The sequence below is a fragment of the Lathyrus oleraceus genome, chromosome 3 (genome assembly GCF_024323335.1).
Source record: "Lathyrus oleraceus cultivar Zhongwan6 chromosome 3, CAAS_Psat_ZW6_1.0, whole genome shotgun sequence".
Classification (NCBI taxonomy): Eukaryota; Viridiplantae; Streptophyta; class Magnoliopsida; order Fabales; family Fabaceae; genus Lathyrus; species Lathyrus oleraceus.
Genome location: NC_066581.1, coordinates 780312 through 801575, shown reverse-complemented (window position 1 = coordinate 801575; position 21264 = coordinate 780312). Strand labels below are relative to the sequence as shown.

At 36.3% G+C, this 21264-nt stretch overlaps 1 protein-coding gene across 3 annotated transcripts; it reads right to left on the bottom strand.

Annotated features, from left to right (window-relative positions):
• Positions 1 to 1720: 1720 nt before the first annotated feature.
• LOC127132029 (exportin-T) lies at positions 1721 to 19736 on the bottom strand. Of its 3 annotated transcripts, none has more exons than XM_051060895.1 (14): positions 17865 to 19735; positions 17573 to 17662; positions 17387 to 17476; positions 17109 to 17213; positions 16937 to 16996; positions 16324 to 16386; positions 16143 to 16238; positions 15800 to 15964; positions 15193 to 15366; positions 15009 to 15071; positions 14843 to 14941; positions 12662 to 12808; positions 2094 to 2268; positions 1721 to 2008 (listed from the first exon to the last, which is right to left on the bottom strand). In XM_051060895.1, the coding sequence occupies exons 1-13, from the start codon at positions 19578 to 19580 to the stop codon at positions 2179 to 2181; spliced, it is 2958 nt and encodes a 985-aa protein (XP_050916852.1). In that variant the 5' UTR covers positions 19581 to 19735; the 3' UTR covers positions 1721 to 2008; positions 2094 to 2178. The 3 variants fall into 3 exon arrangements, with proteins under 3 accessions (XP_050916852.1, XP_050916853.1, XP_050916854.1); XM_051060896.1 differs by having other exon boundaries at positions 1721 to 1982; XM_051060897.1 differs by lacking the exons at positions 1721 to 2008; positions 2094 to 2268 and adding an exon at positions 14388 to 14548 and having other exon boundaries at positions 17865 to 19736.
• Positions 19737 to 21264: the final 1528 nt, after the last annotated feature.

Here is a 21264-nt window from a genome sequence, read left to right as displayed (position 1 = left end):
GAACTATAAATTTGTCGTTGAGTTGTTATAATTGTGCATTATATTATTCATGCATCATATGATGTCGTTGTTGTGAAAGAGACGAGTCACAAGTTCAGATGTTGGGACTAGTGATTTATCCGAAGCTCAGATGATGGGGCTCAGGGTTCAGATGTTAGGACTTGGTTCATATGAAGAACTTTTGTTGAGTTGGTACCACATGCGTGAGTTGAGTCGTTGTTGCATTGCATTACATGGAGGTTGTGCATATGAGTTATTTTGGATGTGGTTGAGTAATTGTGGTATTAATTTATGTAATTGAAATGTATTTTTGTCTTTAGTATAACCTTGCATTATCTTGCACCACTATATATTTTGAGCATCTTCTTACCCCTTTGTTTTGTTGTGGTGTTATGTGCTCCTACTTCGGGTACATACAAGCAGGTAAGTAAGTAGTTATGTTAGAACTGAAGTATGGTGCTGAGGATATTCTTTCTTTCTAGTTTATGCATTTTAGATTATCGTTGTTCTGATCTATAACACTGAGTGGATGAACGTTACATTTTGTTTTCTTTTGAGTTATTTTGTGAGATTAAAAGTTATAACTCCTGATTTTGAGTTGCTTTGATGTTGAAGGCATATTATCGTGATTGAGTTTAATCTTAAATAAAAGTTATATTTAAACTTATTTGATTGAATAGTTATTTTTTATGATTAATTCTGTTACGATGAGTCTAAATAAAGATGAGTATATGATGACAGGTGTTTTGATTAATTCCGATGCAATGAACCTAACTAATTTTCCACATCCTCCTTCAAGTTTTTTCTTTTTTTGTATTACTACAAATAATAACAATATTTCATTTCAAATTTAAATAATTACTTTATTTTTTAGATAACTATTATTTGGTTGGTTCTAATTATCTAACACCAATAGGGTACATTTATCCCTACAGATATGCACTTTATCACTTTAGTAATTTCAGTCGTAAGTTCAAATAGTCCTCGCAACTGACTATACACAACTTTATTACGAAGAATGCAGAAAATAGTTCTGACGTTAATCTTTATGAAGATGAGAAAACAGTCATATTTTAAAGGTAGCTTCATCGAAAATAGATTATTTTCAAGACTCAATCCACAATAAGATCATAGAGTATAAGCAAATTTACATTAAATTATGTTTTATATTTGTAATTTTTATTTTAATACTTCATATTTAATTATTAAGTATTATGCTAATTTAATAATTTTGTTTCATGTTTAAACAAGTTTTTATAAATACTCTCTCCGATCCTTTTTAAGTGTCATTTTTTGATTTTTTATACACACTAAAGAAGTTAATCATTATGATTACTTTTCAAACAATAATTATTTATTTACCTATGATATCCTTAATTAATTTATTACATTCACTTTAGTTTTTCTGTCTCTGTAATAATTATCTATGGGTAATTTTGACAATTATAATTAATACTACATTGAACTTTGCAAGTGACAATTAAAAAAAAACAACTTTTTTACAAAAAAGAAAAGTGACATTTATAAAGGAACGGAGGGAGTACTAAGTAAGAATAATGTCATATGTATTTGTTTATGCTTTTTTTTTTTAATTATACACTCAAAATAAATTTTGTTCAAAATTATTCAAACAACATGAATTGACAACAATCAATCCTCCATTATTGTATCTAAACATAAATCAAACATACAGTAAAAACAAATTTATATCAACAAAAAATTTCAAGAAACGAAAACAATATTAATAGGAATAAAAAAGGAGTGAAATATCAAATACCAAAATTTTATCTTATATTGACAGGCTTCAAACAACAGAAGTACCCCCAATGTAATAAGAGAATTCCTAAAATTTACAACTGTGGGACAAAAGAATAAAGAAAGACCCGAGACAATTTGCTAATTGGTCAGGTTGCAGAGGAACTCATCAAAAATAGAGCTGACAGATTATCCGAAGCTCTTCCGCAAAAGCTATATACACAACACTGCAGTATTCACCACCATTCCCTGACTGCATTATTTGGGAGAAGAGGGGAAATTCAAAATAAAAATGATAGAAAGAGCTCAAATCAATATCATCACAAACAATTAATTACCTCTTGTAGACCGAAATCATTGACCGGCCAGAAATTTAGCCTGTATAGGACGTCCAGTTGAAATTTGTTCATTATTAAAGGTATGCTACCTAAACACAAGGCTTCCATTCTGCTGCAGTCTTAAATTTTCTATGAGTGACTGATAGAAAGATTTTAGTGCCTTGATATCGCTACCCTGTAAAAAGAAATAAGGGGAATATTAGGCACACTACGACAAAGTTTCAATGGGTGATTCCCTTAGAAAATAGCTAGCACTAAGATACGCCTAGCAAAACACATCCACAGTAAAATCCTCTTCTAATTGAACAATTAACAACATATAAACCAAAACTTCTTGTGTCATACTTCAAACAAAATATCTTGACGGCCTCCAATACTTTTAAGGGATAGAAGGAGCACAATCCAAGGATGACATTGTAATTTCTCAAAGGAAGTAAGTCATGGTTATTTAAGAGGAAACAAGTTTGATGAATGTTTAACCAGTTAGCATAACAGAAGTTTTAAACATGGTCGGATAAGATTTTACTGTTAGAATATATTCTATCTATAGATAGTTATTATCATTTTAATTTGAATAATAGTATTATTAGAGGATAGAATTAGGTTAGTTATTATCCTAATTTAACTAGGACTCTTCTGCTGTCACCTCAAAAATTATTATTAGAAAACTCTTCGAGTTTAAGAGAGACTATCAAGGATGTGCTTGGTTCTACCGCATCTAGATCTGAGGCAACGATCTCGTGACAGGGACCATAATTAACAACTTAGTATCACGAATCGGCATGGGGTGACTCAGATTTGGCAGCAAATTTGAAGGATTCATTGAAAAGATGACAGTCAGGCAGACTGCTCTAGAAAGCAGATGGCTGGTCTCTCCATCACAGTTCAAGAAGTGCCTAAAGGTTCAATGAGACAATTCAGGAGATTGGAGTGGTAGTAGTTGTAGTGGAAACAATACAAGACATGGAGCCATAAACAACTCACGGATGGGGATACATGGTTCCCCGCTATTCCAAAGTGGAATTTCCCACTATTAGAATAGAAATTTACTCTTACCATTTTCAGTTGTAACTGAATTGCATTTTTGAAAAGTTAGTTACATGAGATGGCACCTGGTTGTACTTATAGTTGCAATGAATATGGCTCGAGCATTTGAATGCAAATTGAGAGAGGATTTACCCCATTTGATCCGGTTAACCCCACCATAGGATGATTGGACGTGCGCTTACTATGTGGCGTGTAAGTGGATTATCTTAGGCTGATGCAGGTTGAGTGAAAGCTTCGCCTAATGCTTAATTAGCAAGTTAATTGAAGAATTTGTAAGAAAAATCATATGTGAATGTCAATATTACATGATTGATGATGTTATACTATCATGTATGCTTTATGACTTATACTATGACATGTTGTATTGAATAAAGGTATGAACAAAGATCATAGCTAGGTGAATAATATGATGAATAATATGAACAAAGATGAATAACTTAGGTTGTGATACTCGAATGTAAGAGGTACATCGGTGTGTATCCGTGAGCGAGTAATCACGTGAACGAGTCGTTCCATCCACGAGAATGTCGAAGGCATGGATGGAGAACGATGTCATAGTTGCGATGAAATGAGCTTGTGTGAAAACATATTATGTTACATTGTGATTGTGATCTAATCTCACATGGAAATTATGTATAATCTGTTGAATTGTAATTCCTTGTGTCGAAGCAGGTTGCTCGACAGAAGCAAGGATGTGTCGAAATACCTAGTTGTCGAAGTGTTGATGAGTTAGTCTCAAAACATGGATTTTTGGTTTGACCTAATTTTATAGTGTTAGCAGAATTAAGTATTTTGGACTTTGTTTGAGGAGCAAGCAAACTCAACTCTATAAATAGGGAGTAACCCCTGTCATTATAAGATAACACATACTTGCCGTTGCAAAGAATAAAAAATCTTATTTTGAGAGCAAAGTGTTACTCTGCAAAATTTCTTCTTCTTCCTTATTAGAAAACCCTAATCTCTCTTTCTTTCCCAATTCAATTTTGTTTCTTTTCATTATCATTGTGAATCGAAATCTTGCAATCAAGGTTGGTTGATTCACTCGACTGAAGAGTGAAGAACAAGAGGAGTAATCAATCATAAAGTTTGATTCTTGTTCATCAAGATTTGGTTCAGAATTCTCCATAGATTTTGCTGAATTTCTTGAAGGGAAATTGATGAATTTCCAACATCTAATATCTAGAGCACTGGCTGAGCGATTCGTGGGAAGCAAAACACGATGGTGATGAATCATCCGAACGGGCATTTTTCGGCAGTCTCCCAATTCTGAAAAATCAAAATTATGAGAATTTGTGCAAGCAGATAAAGGTAGTCTTTTGCTATCAAGATCTTGGGATCTTGTGAAGGAGGGAGTTACACCGCTTGCAGGAAACACGACGAAAGAAGAAAAGGTTGCACACAAAGAATTGAAGAAGACTATAAAGCTCTCTTTATAATCCATCAATGCGTGGATGCAGACAATTTCGAAAAGGTTAGTGATGTTGAATCAGCGAAAGAAACATGGAAAATTCGGGAAAAATCGTTTGGAGGCGCAGAAAAAGTGAAAGAAATGAGGTTACAAACTCACAAAAGAACGTATGAATTGCTTCAAATAGAAGACAATAAAAGCATAACTGATTTTTTCACTAACAAATTTGGTGAATCAAATCAAGGTATATGGAGAAGTGTTGACATTAAGATCAATTGTTTCAAAGATCTTGAGGTCATTGGCTCCAAAGTTCGACCACGTGGTAGTAGCCATAAAAGAGTCGAAAGATTTGTCAACATTGACAAAGAAAGAGCTTCAAGGGACGCTTGAATCTCATGAATAAAGAATGGCTGAAAGAACTGCAGACAAGTCGAAGAGTGATATGGCTTTGCAGGTACAATCAGCAGAGAAAGAAAGGTAAAGGAAAGTGGTTCGACAACAAAAATAGAGGATGCTACAACAATTCGACCGGTTGAAATCAGCAAGAAGGAGACTGGTCGAATCAAAGAAAGCTCTCATACCAAAGCAACCAAAGAGGTGGTGGTCGAAAATCTGACAAAAGTCACATTCAGTGTTTCAACTGTCAGAAGTATGGTCCCTACTCTAGTGATTGTCCTGAAAAACAAAAGAATCTAGATAACGATGCAAAGTTTGCAAAGCATGAAGAAGAAGAGATGTTGCCAATGGTCATAACAAGAGATGGAGAAAGATTCTATGACCAATGGAACTTGGACTCGGGATGCTCATCACACATGACGGGTAAGAAAGATTGGTTTGTAACATGAAACCCTTAATGAAGAACATGGTAAAATTTAAAAATGACAATACTCTAGAAGCTGAAGGTATTGGTGATGTTCTGATTATGAGGAAAGGCAAGAGGTCAGTAATTTTCAATATATTGTAGATACTAGGCATGAAAAGTAATTTGCTCAGCATAGGGCAGTTGGTCGAAAAAAACTACCAAGTGTCGATTGAAGACAAGATGATGAGGGTTCTCGGCTCAAGTGTAAGATTAATCTTGAAGACACCTATGTCTCAGAATAGAACCTTCAGGGTTGAACTTAATGTGATTGAACTTAATGTGATGGAGCACAAGTGCCTTGCAACTGCAGCTAGCAGGGATGAATGGATATGGCATTATAGACTTGGTCATCTCAACTTCAAAAACATTAGAGATTTGAAGAGAAGACATATGATTTCAGGGTTACCAAAAATTGACATTCCAAATGAAGTATGTAAGAAATGTGTGCAGGCAAAGCAGCACAAGAACAGATTTAGCAAAGATGCAGGAAACAAGTCGAAGACAATTCTCGAAATCATATACTCCGATGTATGTGGTCCTATCCAGGTGGATTCGATTGGAGGTAACAGATATTTTGTCACATTCATAGATGATTTCAGTCAAAAACTGTGGACTTACCTGATCAAGAAGAAATGTGAAGTGATCGAGGTCTTTGCCAAGTTTAAACCTATGATCGAAAGACAAAGTGGTCGAAAGCTCAAGATTCTAAGGATTGGTGGTGGTGGAGAATATGTGTCAAGATTTCAACATATTATGTGAGAAAGAGGGATTGTGCATGAGGTGGTACCACCCTACACTCCGCAGCATAATGGAATGCAGAAAGGAAGAACAGAACCATCATGAATATGGTGTGAAGTATGTTGAAAGGCAAGCATCTACCCAAAGAATTATGGGGAGAAGTTGTGTCGACTGCAACATACATATTGAACAGATGCCCGACGAAGAAACTAGAAGGAATTACGCCAGAATAATATTGGTCTGTTGTCAAGCCTAAATTGAGTCATCTGAAAGTATTTGGATCTACAACACATAGACATGTGACAGATCAATTGAAAAGAAAATTTAATGACAAGTCGAGTCTGATGATCCTAATAGGATATCATCCGGCTGGAGGTTACAAGTTGTTCGACCCAATGAAGAAGGAAGTAGTGATCAGCAGGGACGTGATCATAGATGAGCTTAAGGAATGAGATTGGACTGAAAATATCAAGAAGGATTCAACGAGAATCTTATATGAAGAATCAGCAAGTGAAGTCGAAAGAGAAGTTTGACAAGAAGAAGTCAGAGGTCAAGCAGACCCAAGCAGACTTCAAAGAACAAGATACATGCCTGCAAGGTTGCAAGAATGTGTGATTACATCAGATGATGTAGTCGATGATGAAGGTGAGCTGGTACACTATGCTTTCTATGCAGATGTTGAACCAGTCAACGCAGCTGAAGCATTGAAGGATTCAAAGTGGGTGAAATGAATGAATGAAGAACTGAAGTTAATCGAAGTCAACAACACCTGATCACTTGTCGAATTGCATCAAGGCAAGAAGACAGTTGATGTGAATTGGGTATACAAGGTGAAGTTGAATCCCAATGGTGAAGTAACTCGACACAAGACAAGACTTGTGACGAAAGGATTTCTTCAGAAGGAAAGAGTAGACTTCGATGAAATTTTTGCACATGTTGCTAGAATCAAAACAATCAGGTTGGTCGTTGGTCTAGCAAAGATGAACAACTGGCACATATGTCAGATGGATGTAAAATGTGCATTCTTGAATGGTCTCTTAGATGAAGTTTATGTTGCACAACCAGTCGTATTTGTGAAACATGACGAAGAAAACAAGGTATACGGGCTGCATAAAGCTATGTATGGACTTAAGCAAGCTCCAAGAGCTTGGAATAAGGAGATAAACTGTTTCCTAAAGGAGAAGGAATTTGTGAAGTGCACAACTGAGCATGGAGTATATGTAAGAAGAAGCAATAGTGAGTTGTTTATACTATGTCTCTATGTCGATGACCTGTTGATAACAGGAAGTTGCAAGAAGGAGATCGAAGATTTCAAACATGACCTAAGTGAGGAGTTTGAAATGTCAGACTTGGAAAATCTCTCATATTGCCTTGGCATCGAATTTTCCAAGAGTAGTAGAGGCTTGATGATGCACCAAAGAAGATTTGCAGGCAAAATATTCAAGAGATTTGAGATGAAAGATTGCAACCCAACTTCGACTCTAGCTGAGCACAAATCGCAACAGTCGAAAGACACGGATGAAGATGATGTCGATCCAATGCAATACAAAAGACTCATCGGATCACTTTGATACCTTTGTCACACAAGGCCTGATCTAGCATACAGCGTAGATATGGTTAGTAGATTCTGCAACAGTCAAAGGTATCACACCTAGCAACGACAAAGAGGATACTAAGGTATCTGAAAGGAACTCTCGACTATGGCATTTTATTTCCTGCAGCTGATGAAGGAAAAGAATACAAACTAGTGGAATACACCGACTGAAGTTGGTGTAGTGATGCTGGGATAGAAAATCCACAGTTGACCATGTGTTTATGCTAGGTGATGCATTAGTTGCTCGGAGTTCAAGAAAGAAACCAGTAGTCACATTGTCGTCGTGTGGAACAGAGTACATAGATGCTTCTCTCTATGCATGTCAAACAACATGGATGGTAAATTTGGTCGAAGAAATTACAGGAAAGAATCATGGAGCGATTACCATGAAGATCGAAATATCTGCTAGCAATCTGGCGAAGAATCTGATAGCACATGGACGGAGTATACACATCGAAATGAGGTTCCATTATCTTCGAGATCAAGTAGCAGAAACGAAACTAAACTTGGAACACTGCAGAACTGAGAATAAGATTGTAGATATTATGACGAAAGGAGTGCATGTCGGAGCGTTTAAGAAGTTAAGGTCTATGATGAATATAGATAATTTAGACACAATGAATTAGGTGGTGTGTTGAAGTGTAATTTCTTGTGCCGAAGCAGGTTGCTCAACATAAGTAATAATGTGTCGAAACACCTAGTCGTTGAAGTGTTGATGAGTTAGTCTCAACATGGATTTTCATTTAGGTTCAATTTTGTAGTGTTAGCAGAATTTGGTATTTTGGACTTTGCTTGAACAGGTGTGTGTCATTGTAAGATAACACATACTTGTCGTTGCAAAGAATAAAAAATCTCAGCTTGAGAGAAGAGAGTTACTTTGCAGAACTTCTTCTTCCTTATTCGAAAATTCTAATCTATCTTTCTTCCCGAATTCGATTTTGTTTTTTTTCATTACCATTGTGAACTGAAATCTTGCAACCAAGATTGGTTGATTCACTCAACTGAAGAGTGAAGAACAGAAGGAATAATCAATCAGAAAGTTTGATTCTTGTTCATCAAGATTTGGTTCAGAATTCTCCATAGGTTTTGGTGAATTTCTTAAGGAAATTGGTGAATTTCCAACATGATCCAATGATGGTTGTGATATAATCACATGGTGATTGATGAGAATAATCGCGTATTTGGGAATAACTCCCTATTCGTGTGTATCCCGAATTTAAGACTTGTATAAAGTAGTACTCGGGAAGACGAACCATTGAGTTGGATACCGTTACCCATATAGTCCATGGATTTGGATCGGTCGGGGAGAAGTAATCCAACTATATGAAGTTTGTGACACGTGTGCAGAGTCCTTGGATTGGAATTGGTCGGAGAGAAGACTTTCCTTATTGAGCGGACATTCGTGGCCCGTGTCCATGGATTTGGATCGGTCGGAGAAAAGTTGTCTGAGATAACAGAGATCTGTGACCCGTGTCCATAGCCCTAGACGTGGGATTAGCCAGGGAAAGATACTTTGTTGTTCACATTTCCGAATAATGACTCATTGAGTTATATGAACTCATGTTGTGTGTTTCTATATGAAACGTAAAACCTCTTGAACGCTTAAGTCCATATTACAATTGTGTAAGTGATACACAAATAACATAAAGTGGAAAGGCTCAAGTAAGAAATCGATAAGAGACCTTGTAGAGTCGAGTGGATCCATAGGATAGGGGAACTCAATGAGATTATTATCTCACCCCACTATTATTGTTGTTTTTCAAATAGTTCTTTGCAGGTTAAAGGCAAGGACAAGCTTGCTTGATGATTGTTTGGCGACTCGACTTTTAATTATGATCTTCCTTTATGGATCATGTGGATATTTTACAGAGATCTTAGTTTTATTTAGGCACTCTTATATATCATGTGCCAAATTTTGTATATTATTCGTTTTGAACATGTATATAAAACAATGTCAATAGGTTCTCAATCAATACCAATTACATTATATATAATGTATTTCTTAGATGTATATTATATGTAGTGTTACAATCATGCACAAAAAATCCTAGTCCTTCGTTGTTCAAAGCTTTCATCATTGCCTTGCATGAAGCCTTCCTAGTGCATAAAGTAGGACCACCTTGGATAAGGTAATTCTTGCCCTCCATTCCCCACCTCAAACAGAGATTGCCAAATTTTGCTTAATATTTTCAAGGCTAGCTAGTCAGTGCATGCCCAATACCATTTCAGACTCCCAGAATTTGAATTGGACCTAACTCATCCCTACACAACCGGCTTGTAAGATGAGGATTGCCCCCACTTATAAACAGAACACATGTCATATCTCTAAGCAATGTGGGACTAAATTCACCCATTCAAAACTAACGCAATGAAGGTGTTAGGAGTTGCAATGAGTCAAGCCAAAGAGCCGCAATTAAGGCGACTAGGGGCAAACCGCAATTAAGGCGACTAGGGGCGAACCGCAATTAAGGCGGAAAGTCCAACACACACCCTCACGCTTGGGCAGCCTGAAGCGTGGACGATGCAGGAAGCCCAACAATGGATCTAGGATAGGCTTTGATACTATCTTAGAATTTGGATTGGACCTAACTCATCCCTACACAACCGGTTTGTAAGGTGAAGATTGTCCTCACTTATAAACACAACACAAACCATATCTCCAAGCAATGTGGGACTAAATTCACCCCTTCAAAGCTAACACAACGAATGTGTTAGGAGCTACATTGAGGCAAGTCAAAGAACCGCAATTAAGGCGACTAGGGGCGGACCGCAATTAAGACGAAAAGTCCTACACAGACCCTCCTAGATCCATAATAAAGAAATGTTGCTAAAATTTAATTTCCTGGATTTTGAATTCTAACCCTTCACAAACTCCCTGGTTTCTCACCTTCTCCCCATTGCCTACTTCAATCACATTAAGTAGGGGTGTCCACTACCTTCAATCTCAACTCCACCAATTTTGAAGCTACGAAGTTGCTAGTAGCTCCTGTATCAATTAGGATGACCATTTGTTTGTCTCCTATTTGCACCCACACCTTAAAGGATTTGTTAGAAGTGAATCCAACTTGACTCTGCAAGGACAATTTCAGTGTCTTTAATTCCTCCCCACCTCCTCTTCATTCTTTGGTCAGTTACCGACTCTTCCCCTTCTTCTTCACCACTACCATCCTCACACATCTTCAAACTCATGTATTTGAACTTGCAAATGTGCTCCATATTCCATTTGTTTCCACATTTGAAACATAACCCTTTTTTGCTTCGTTCCTCCAATTTTGCAGGGTTCAGCCTTCTACCCATAAATTTCTCATTCAACCCAGTATTACCCTTCTCACCATCCTTCTTGGGCCCACCAAAATCTCCAGGATCCTGATTCTCAGAGTACCACCCCTGTCCTTCCATAAGTTTCCTTTTTTTGTTAGAACCTCATTCTTCTCCTCAATAAGTAACGCCCGATCCATTAATTCAGCGAGATCATGACTTTCATGTAACTTCAGTTCTGCTTGAATTTCCTCCTTCAATCCGTTTAAGAAAATGGAGTCCAACTAACTCTTTCCTCCCTTCTTAAAGGGGCTACCATCATCTCAAACTTTTCCCTGAACTCCATAAATGTTCCCTTTCTGCCCTAAGCTCAGTAGGGGTCCCAATGGATTGTGTAACAGCCCCGGTTGAAAACGTCGCATAACTGCCAACTTAAATTCATCCCACGTTCTCAACAGTTCTTGTACTTCCCACCACTGGTACGAGTTCAACACCTTATCCTCCATTGCCAACACTACAGCATTCATTCAAATGGAAATACCGTTGGATACACAGCAACCAGCAATAGCAGAATCTCTAACCTCCTCCTACTTCCGAAAAATCTAGGACCGATTCCTCACCCATGACGGCGGTAACACGGTCGCGACTCTCGCGGTAGCGTGCTACAGTTGCTTCCCTCTTCTTCCTCGTCACCGTCATAACCTCTATAACGCAGTTGTCCATTTCGTTGGTTGTTGCGAGCTGGTCTTGGATCAACGGTCGAATTTGATCCACCGTGACTTACGGCCTTGATTGTTGCTCCACCATCTGGCGAATTTGTTCCATCGTTGCTTCGAAGTTGCTCATCCTCTGTTCTATGGTGTCAATCTGGCGAATCTGTTCCATCGTTGCTTTGAAGTTGCTCATCCTCTGTTCTATGGTGCCTACTTTGTTTTCCATAATGCTTCGTGTAATGAACATTCACTTTTGTGAACACAACTCTGGATACCAAATTGATAGTTCAATTCAGTAATTAAGAGTATAGATACCAAGAAAATAGGGAAATGAATTAGAGGAAAAGCGGGAATTGAAACAGTGATACAAGCTAGAGTTGAAATGGGATCTAGCTGGTGAAATAGGAAAGTAAAATGCTGGAAATAAAGCTAAGCTCTTCGAGAGGCTTAATCTCTCCTAGGGTGATGATCACACAATTCATGCCTAATCCTAACTGAATATTCACCCTGCATATAATACCCAGATTTACTTTCACTCTCCTCTGCCACGTGTAACTAGTCATGCGTTTTCACCAAGTTAGTTACAATGGGAATTATTCCCTGCAGCATAGCACCCCCTTTTACTTTTGTACACCTTCTCGAAACTATCACTCTCTTTCATAAATCTGAGTTTGTAGGGGGTTCTGTATAGGTTTTGGAAGGTTCTTGGTTCGTTGTTTAGTGTAACAGACATAGCTTATTGTTAGGATTCTGTTATATTCAGATTAAAAATACCTCTCTTTAATCAACAAAAGCTCAAAATACATTGGCATTTAGATTCAAATTTTACTTCCTACTATCACATTTCAGCATCTCTAAATTCTTGCTATGGACAAAAGGCATCTATAAATTTTGCTTCCGCAAGACCAGAAAAGCATACTACAATTTCTCGGATTGAAAGAAGTTCACCTGCAACTTTTGACAATACTGTTCAGCCAGACCTGGTGGGCAATGGGCAACAGAAAATCCTTTTGATATAAAATGAATGAGAAAATCATCCCCGAATTTGTCGTACATGACCTTCTGTGCGACCACAATTTCTCCAAACAAAACAAGCTGCATGGAAACATAGACAATAAAAAGGAAACAAAATTAGTGCTAAAAATTGGCATGAAATGTCGAAACAAATCACTGAAATATGGATTTCCATTTTCTTATTTAATTAACTTTGGTAAAATAAGATAGCATCCTCGTTTCATAGCCGCATTTAATAAGCATACTGATACCCACATGGATAGCATCTTTAAAACCTATTTCTATATTCAATAGACACCTATCTATTTGTACCCAGACACATCACCCACACCTTAGTTACATTGCATGTGGTCTCTCTTAATGCATTTTTTAACAAATTAAACATTACTATTATGATATTAATATTAACTCTGAAAAATTAATAAATCAATTAAAAAGAACATTGGCTAAAACTACAATTGCAATCTGCAACATATAACACTGCTTTAAAATATCCAAAGACCATCACAATATTAATCATAAAACATTACAAACAAACATTTAATTACATTAAAATGCAACAAATTATCAACATTTCAGAGAAGAGTATAGGTAGAACTTTATGTTTTAATACACACATTATTAGAGATACTTATAGTGCACCATCTCTAGCATGGGGACAAACCTTAGAGAACACCCTCCCTTGAGCAGTACACCACACTTAGCATAGGAATGCATCAAAAGAATAAACCCATGAAACTAACTAACTGAACCGAATTCAATTAGTTAGACAGGTGCCAAGTTAGTTACACAGTAACTAGCTTAACACTCTTATATAAGGAGTGAAGAACCCTCTTTGTAATCATTAAGTTTTGTGAAATAAATAACAGTATACATTTCTCTGAATATTTTGTAACAAACGAATCAAGAATTTATTCTCTAAAATGGTATCAAAAAGCCCTCTTTGATCTATGGATCTTTCTCTTCAAGCATCCAATGCAAATGCACCCCCATCGCCTTCCTCTCCCTTGCCACCATTGGGATCTTCATCAAATCAGAACCATATCTGTCATTTCTAAGTTGAAGCAGAATTATCTGATATGGTGACAACAAGTTGAACCCTCAACCATTTCTGTCCTATGCCCTGACCATACTCCACTTTGCAATACTACATTTCAAGAGCACAACCCTCAACCAAATTATTTGGTTTATATTGGGGACCTAACTCATCCTTACAAGATCAGCTTGCAATCTGAGGGGTGTCACTCTTCATAAACTCTAATCAAAGCTTATATTTATTCACCGTGGGGACTTGGATTTTCTCAATGCACCCCCTCACGCCCAACACTATTAGGCTAGGTGCATGGATATACATGGTGGGTCGCCCTAATTGATAGGCTTAGGCTCTGATACCATATTAGATTTTATATTGGACTTAGACTAGTAAGGAGGGATGCCACTCTTTATAAATTCTAATGAAACCTTATCTTTTATTCAATGAGGGACTTATCTTTATCTCAATAATCAGCTACCTGTTCCCCTAATTACAAAAAAAAATGCTTAGTGAGTCAATTTGCTCGTGATGATGCAATTTATTTTGAATTCCAATATTTGTTTATCAATTCTCAGGATCCCAATGAGATGCTTATCAAAGGAATGCTTGGCCAAGATGGACTCTTACCAGTTTTCAAGCATGCAGCCTCACTCTGTGCAAAGCTCACCTAAGCCTTCATTACCCAGTCTTAATTCTTGTAATTCCATTCATGTTGTTAATAATGTTGGTATAAGCTCTAGTGTTTTTGATTTTTGAGTCTTGACATTCTAAACTAGAACATCCTAGTCCTGAAATTCAAAAACTTGTTCTCAATTTGTGAAAACTCCATTACCTGTTCTACAGGAATGTAGAATCAAAATTTGAAATTCTGCTCCAGAGATGTTTCTTGAACTCCCCTCAAATAATGTCCATTTTTATTAAGCAAATAGATTCTCAACAGGCCAAAGAACTAGAAAACAATTCTAAATTCTGCTATGTATGAGGGACATATGTCATTCACATGGTGATTTTGGATGGCAGAATTATAACACTTTAGAAAAATGGCTAAAAGAGTGAATAACACAAGAATAAAGGAATCTTACAGTATTTGCATCACGGAAATCAAAAGATCTGTCCAGCACACTGTACAAACAGCAGTTTGTAGCAAACGTTTCGATCACAAAACTCCGGAAACCAGGAACCTGAACCATTAACCATTTAGTTATAAATAATAAAACATAAGAATAAGTAGAAATGAGTAAAAAGTACCTTTTCTTCATATGGCTGGGCACACCAATCTTTAGTTAATCTAATAAAAATCTGCACACATGCCTAAATTGTAAAAGGAAAAAAAGTAAGATTCAGATTGTAAATTTTGTCAAAAGTGTTAACAAATCTAGTAAAAATGACGAGCTCTAGGCTCTAGTTAATAAATATAAAGCAGAACACATACCTTTCTTATAAGAAAATCCTTATGATTACACGAGGAGTAAAAAAGCAATTGCATCACTGGATCCAGGTATACTTTACATTTTGGGGAAATAAATACAGTTGACAGATCATGTGTAGTAATCACATGAAGAAATGTATACAATGTTCGTTGAAGTTCTTGCAATTCACGAATTTCCTAGAAAGAAAAGGAAAAAAATCACACCATGTGTATAAATTTGTGAGAGCTTAGAAACATAAGATGAATGGAAATGTCAAAGATACATTTTCATGATGGATCTCCGATTCAAAATAAATATAGCTACAATTGCACCAAAAATATACAGCTACAAACTAAGAAAAATATTCTGTTTAAATTCCACAATAGAGAATCACTGTTTCCCTAATCTAAGATCCATTGAATTTCCATTGCATGGCCTTAACTTTTAGAAAATTATAAAAGTTTATGGAGAACTGGATATTTGATAGTAGTTATATCACACATCACAAAGTACAAACTGCCCCCACCAAACAGCAATCAAATGTCATGATAATTTAGTTCTAAAAAAATAAAAGGAAAGGTAAAATATACCACAACTATTTATTAGGAAACTGCATTAAAACTTTCATACCTCAGTGACTGTATCCAGACCTGAAGGCAATCCCTCTCTTGGAATAACACTAAATATTCGATCAGCGACAGATGGAAATATTTCCTCCAAAATGTCACGCACCAAAACATTGAACTTGCAGATGAGTTGATTGAGCAACAAAAGAAAACCAGACATTTGCTTTGGCTGCAACAAAATTAACCAAGACATTACACAAGTTTCTCTTCTTGCGTAGGAAACAGGGAGAAAGCAAAAACAGCCTCATAAAGTCAAATAGGAAACAATCAAATTCTGGTGCAAAACATGTATGCCACTTCGAATCAAGACCGTTGTCAAACATAAGGAAATTAGGGATACTGCGTACCTCAGTTTCTGCAAGTAACTTCTCAAGTGCCTTTGGAAGGTAAGGAATGACAGATGCTCCTAGTGTATCCACCATGCGGTGTATAAATGATGTGACCTACATATAATGCATGGACATTAGATGACATGAACATGTCCCTCTCACGCACACGCACATATCCAGTCATTAAATATAATCATACCTTGTTTTGCAGAAGCTCTACTCGTGGAAATATAACAAGAACATGGAGAAGTACATCTAATGTCTGCAGAGAAGAATGAATGGCAAGATTTAGATTAATAAAAGAATAAGAAATAATAACCAGTGTTTCATGAAAGGAAGAATGATTTTTTATAGAACATTATAGCGTAGTTTGATCCATATAGTCAACCCCACTTAGTGGGATAAGGCTTGGTTCTTGTTGTTTCATGAAAAAGAGAATGGCTTAACACACAAAAACTGTCTTTCACTGGTAGATGTTGCAATGATGGATTCTAGAATTATAAAAAATATCTCCGAAATTTCCATCTACAACGAAAATATTATTCATAACATCTTATCACAATAACAGAGTATGTATCTAATAAACCATTGTTGTCAATTGCAGAAAATAGCGGTTTGTTCAAACTCCACCTATGCAACAATGCTATTGTGCCACTATTAGCCGTTTTGAATTAAATAGCATATTGGGGAACAATGGCAGATTGTGCAAATTCCGCCACACAATAGCGCCGATACTTAATAAACATTATGATAAACCAAATACACCACCAGAACACAAAAGCAATACAATTTGAAGAGAAAAAAATACTAACCTGCTTAAACATGTTTCCAATTGCGGGGCGACTAGCGGTTACAAGACGCTCGCTGAAGCCCTAGATTTTATAATTTATTAATAAGAATGGAAGAAAAAACAAAATCATGATGGATCTTCTCAGAATTTTAAGAGACACGGTGAAAGGCAGAAAAGTCAAATTACAGAAGCACCTTGCTGAGAGAATTAATTGCCATGATAATTTGCTGGATTACAGCAATTCTGGCATTAGTCTCCTCATAACTTAACAATTCAGCATTTCTCAGCAGTGCCTCAACCTGCGTTAAGCAATCATACATAATTATTTGCATCAAATACGTAAAAATCCCTGAACATAATTGTCGGGAAAAAAGGAAAGGGGACGAAGTATTTCTCAGAATTCAAGTATCTTGAAATTTTGTACATATTTTTTTAGTAAGAAAATATCTTGCAGTTTTCAGTAAAAAATCACCTGCTGACATAGAGGACTGAGCAAAGAAGATAGATAATCAGATTGTTTTTCAGGTGGGACATCTTCCATTCCAATCAATAACCCAATTGCCTGTCAAGTGTGTCAATCAGCACTTAAGAATATACATGGCAACCTTAAATTTCACAGAAACATCCTAAATCCTGAAACTTTGAAAAATGTGTATACCTCAAAAATGTGGCTACCATCTTCTGACCCTGATAGCTCTTCTGTTGTATAATTCGTAGTAGTGAACCGCGCAACTGTATCAGGTAGGCTCTGAATTTGACAGACATGCAAATTGAGGACAAAAGAGACATTGGAATAACCAATCGCGCGATTCATCCAAAAATAAAAGGGACAACAAAAAACACACGTCACAAGTAGTTCATACAAAACTTTGCTTAAAAAATTTATTCTCTTAAGTATATTTAAAATACAGAAAAAGACATGCAAGAGTGGTGGATTATATAATTGCTACCTGCAAAATCACCGCAATGAAAGGCACCAACTTCACCTTCAGCAATTTCACAACCCTCATAAACAAATAACTGGCCCTGCGGCTTACACTAATATTTGGATGATGTATGCCCCTTTCATCAAGAAAGGGAGACAAAACAATAGGAATGCATTGAGTATTGTCCTGAATAAACTTAACATATCTTGTCACTGTCTCCAAGTAAACAAGAGCAACTAGCCTATTGGAATGACAAGGAAACTTTGTTGATAGAAGCATAAGCAACAGCTCACTCAACAATCCACTCCCAGTCCTTATGGCTTCCTCACTCAAGGATTCTCCAAGTGCATACAGAAGAGAAAGTGCCCCTTCCACCTCCTCCACATTGCTATCTGATGATCTTGAAATGGCACTTGCTAACGAATTTCTGATAAACAACTGAGTTACATTAGGGGCAACTCGGCCCACAGTACGAAGTAGAACAAACAAATCCTTTCTGTACTCTGACATCCTATCTTCCTCCTCTCGTCCAATTTTGTCCATCACATCGAGATTGTTACGGTATTCAGGGTCATAACGGATAAGACCAAGGATTACTTCCAATATCTGCCCCACATGAAGTATATGCTTCTCGCTCAAAGGAGTAAGGCTCTTCAACGTAGAAACATAACCGGATAGAAACTGAACGATATTAAACGTAGCATCAACCTCAAAATTCTTCATTATATAGAAAACAGATGGTAGAACTTCATTCAAAAGCTCCATGGAAATTCCTTTAGCTTCCTCAGAAGTTATACGTTTAAAGCAATCCAAGGCCTCCACAGCATACCCAGAAAGCAATGCAGCTATGTCAGGAACCAGGTCAGCATTGCCATCCTCGGTCACCAACCTAAACACACGACTAATTTGAAGGCTTTGCAACAACGACAGTTTTGATTGGGGCTCCATTCGCTTAGAAACTACCGCTAACAAACATCTGATTGCAGAACCTTGGAGCTGATCAGATGGGGCACCAACCAAAATCAAATCAAATAACAAAGGGACAAAAACATCATTGTAGATCAACCCGATGTCAATCCAAGAAATATACCTTCTCATGGAATCTAAAACAACGGCACATAGCTCTTGATCAGAATTACGGTACATAGAAATAATGTCATACCAAGCTCTCACTACATCGGATACACACTGCTGCCTGATTGCATCTTTAACCCTACAAGCAACGGTCAACTCCTCGGGGGTTCTAGGGTAGTCGAGACTAATTAATTCATCATCAAGAGCATTCAAAACTCTACAGAACATGTCTATGACCAAGTTCCCCTTGCGCAGATGGGGTAAAAAATCAAGAAAAACAGATGACCAAATCAAGGGGTACTCGAAGTAAATTAAAGCTATCAAAACCTGTGCAAGCTTATTTTTTATAAATGCAGGGCCATCTAAAACCCTAGTAGGGTTCTTGTCTTCGAGACAGACAATTGAAAACACAGTACCCCTGATGACGTTCTTCTCATCGGGGGTTATTGTTGAGTATCGTGTCTGAATGAGTTCATGCAAAGTCTGTAGGCACCAGAATTGGACTTGAACAAGATTTGAACAGCATAATTTTTCAATGCATAATCTACAAACCGATGGTTTCTCCTTGATATCGCTGCAATAAGTTTTAGCTTTTTTCTTCAATTCATGATCTATGGCTCCCGATTCATCAAACATGATAAGAATTCCTTTCTCCAAGTCATCCATATTATTCGATGAATGGATTTCTGCAAGAGTGTTTGACGATAGCGTTCACCTTTCTAGATCAATAGAATGGAACTAGACTATGATAGATAGATAGATTGAAAACTAGGGTTTATGTTTATGTTGCTTTTCTTTCATTGTTTTTCTTCTTTATCACCACCCTAAATATTTTCTTTCACCTTAACCATTTTTTTTATTTTTAACTTTATTTTTAAAAATTAATAAATTTAATAGTAATTAAATATTTGAATCGACTTAAATTGAATTCGGTCATATAGAGTAGACTAGTTTGGGTTTAGTTTAGTCATATAAAATAAACTACGCCTTGATTTTAGTGAGGTAAAATAACTACACACATTATGAATCGGTCGGAATTGCAAATGTGTCTGTTGAATGAAGAATTATATATTTGTAAAAATTAAAATTGTATTACCATAATACCTATAATTGTATAAAATGTTCACAATTTACTAACCTCAATATTAAAATAATCAATATTCAACATCTTCGACAGGTTAAAAAACTGTCTCACAAAATAAAAATAATAAATAAAACAATTAAGTAAACACGTCAAAAGCATAACTAATCAAATTATAAAAATAGAGACAAAAGTAAGTACATTTTAGATATTCTATGCAATCCAAAAATAAGTATTGACTTAGTATTAACCTTTTTCATCAAACTACAATAATATTAATATTAATATTGATTTATATATAAATTAATAAAAGATCTAAACAACAAAAACATCTAGCAGTGATTGGTATAATTTGTGGATTTTATTGGTTGGGTTTGTGTTTGCTTGTAACTCAATTGTTTGGTATAAATTTTCATTTTTGAAAATCATATTCACCTAACAACACTGACCAATCCATTTTTTGACTCAATTTGGTCGAATTTGTCGGTTTTACCCAACCCATGTACATCCATGGGTCAAGCAGTTGTCCAAATATAAACTGTAAGAAGAAAAAAACTTCATCCATTTAGTCGAAGAGTCATTTGACACTTCATACTTGTTTCTAAAAGGGAAGACCTCAAATGTTTTTAATAATTTAGTAGTTTATTTCCATATACAAGTTGTTTATGAAAGGGAAGACCTTAAATATCTTCAACAATTTAGTGGTTTCTCTTCGAAGATGTGTGAAATTATGTGGAGTAAAGGCATATGGGATAACCTATAAGACCTTGAAGTTTGGAGAAAATAAACAAGAAATAGCTTGACAGAGTCTCATCTAAAGAGTTATGGTGTTAGGGTGTCGCGCCGCGAAAAATGTCTGAGCGCATCGCACGCTCGAAGATACAATAAAGTCGCCACCGAACTTTATTTATTCCAAGAGGAAAGGGAAAATATCGATAAAATCCAAGGGGAAAAGAAACACAGTAAGGAAGTCGGTCATGCAAGGGAAAGGTATTAGCAAGCCTCATATCCGATGTACTTAATGGAAATTATTCTAATTGTTTTTTACACGAATGAGTGTTATTATATAAAGGTCACTTGTGGGAGAGAAAAAAAGTTTATAATTAGTGTGCTCGCCAAGGATTCAAACTCGCGTGCCTACGTATTCTCACAGTGCAATGAGAAATCAGAGCTTCATAGTTCGTGGTAGAAAATACTGATGTGTTAGTTGATTTTATGGAACAATTATAATCATATCCTAAAAGTGTGTAGATGTTAGCTAATTCATAT

Excerpts from the sequence above, each read along its gene's own strand:
- LOC127132029 (XM_051060895.1), bottom strand. The coding sequence starts at position 19,580 with ATGGATGACTTGGAGAAAGGAATTCTTATCATGTTTGATGAATCGGGA. Across the intron at positions 17,214-17,386 it reads TCAGTCCTCTATGTCAGCAG|GTTGAGGCACTGCTGAGAAA; the intron begins GTGATTTTTTAC and ends TGCTTAACGCAG. Across the intron at positions 2,269-12,661 it reads AGTATTGTCAAAAGTTGCAG|GGTAGCGATATCAAGGCACT; the intron begins GTGAACTTCTTT and ends TTCTTTTTACAG.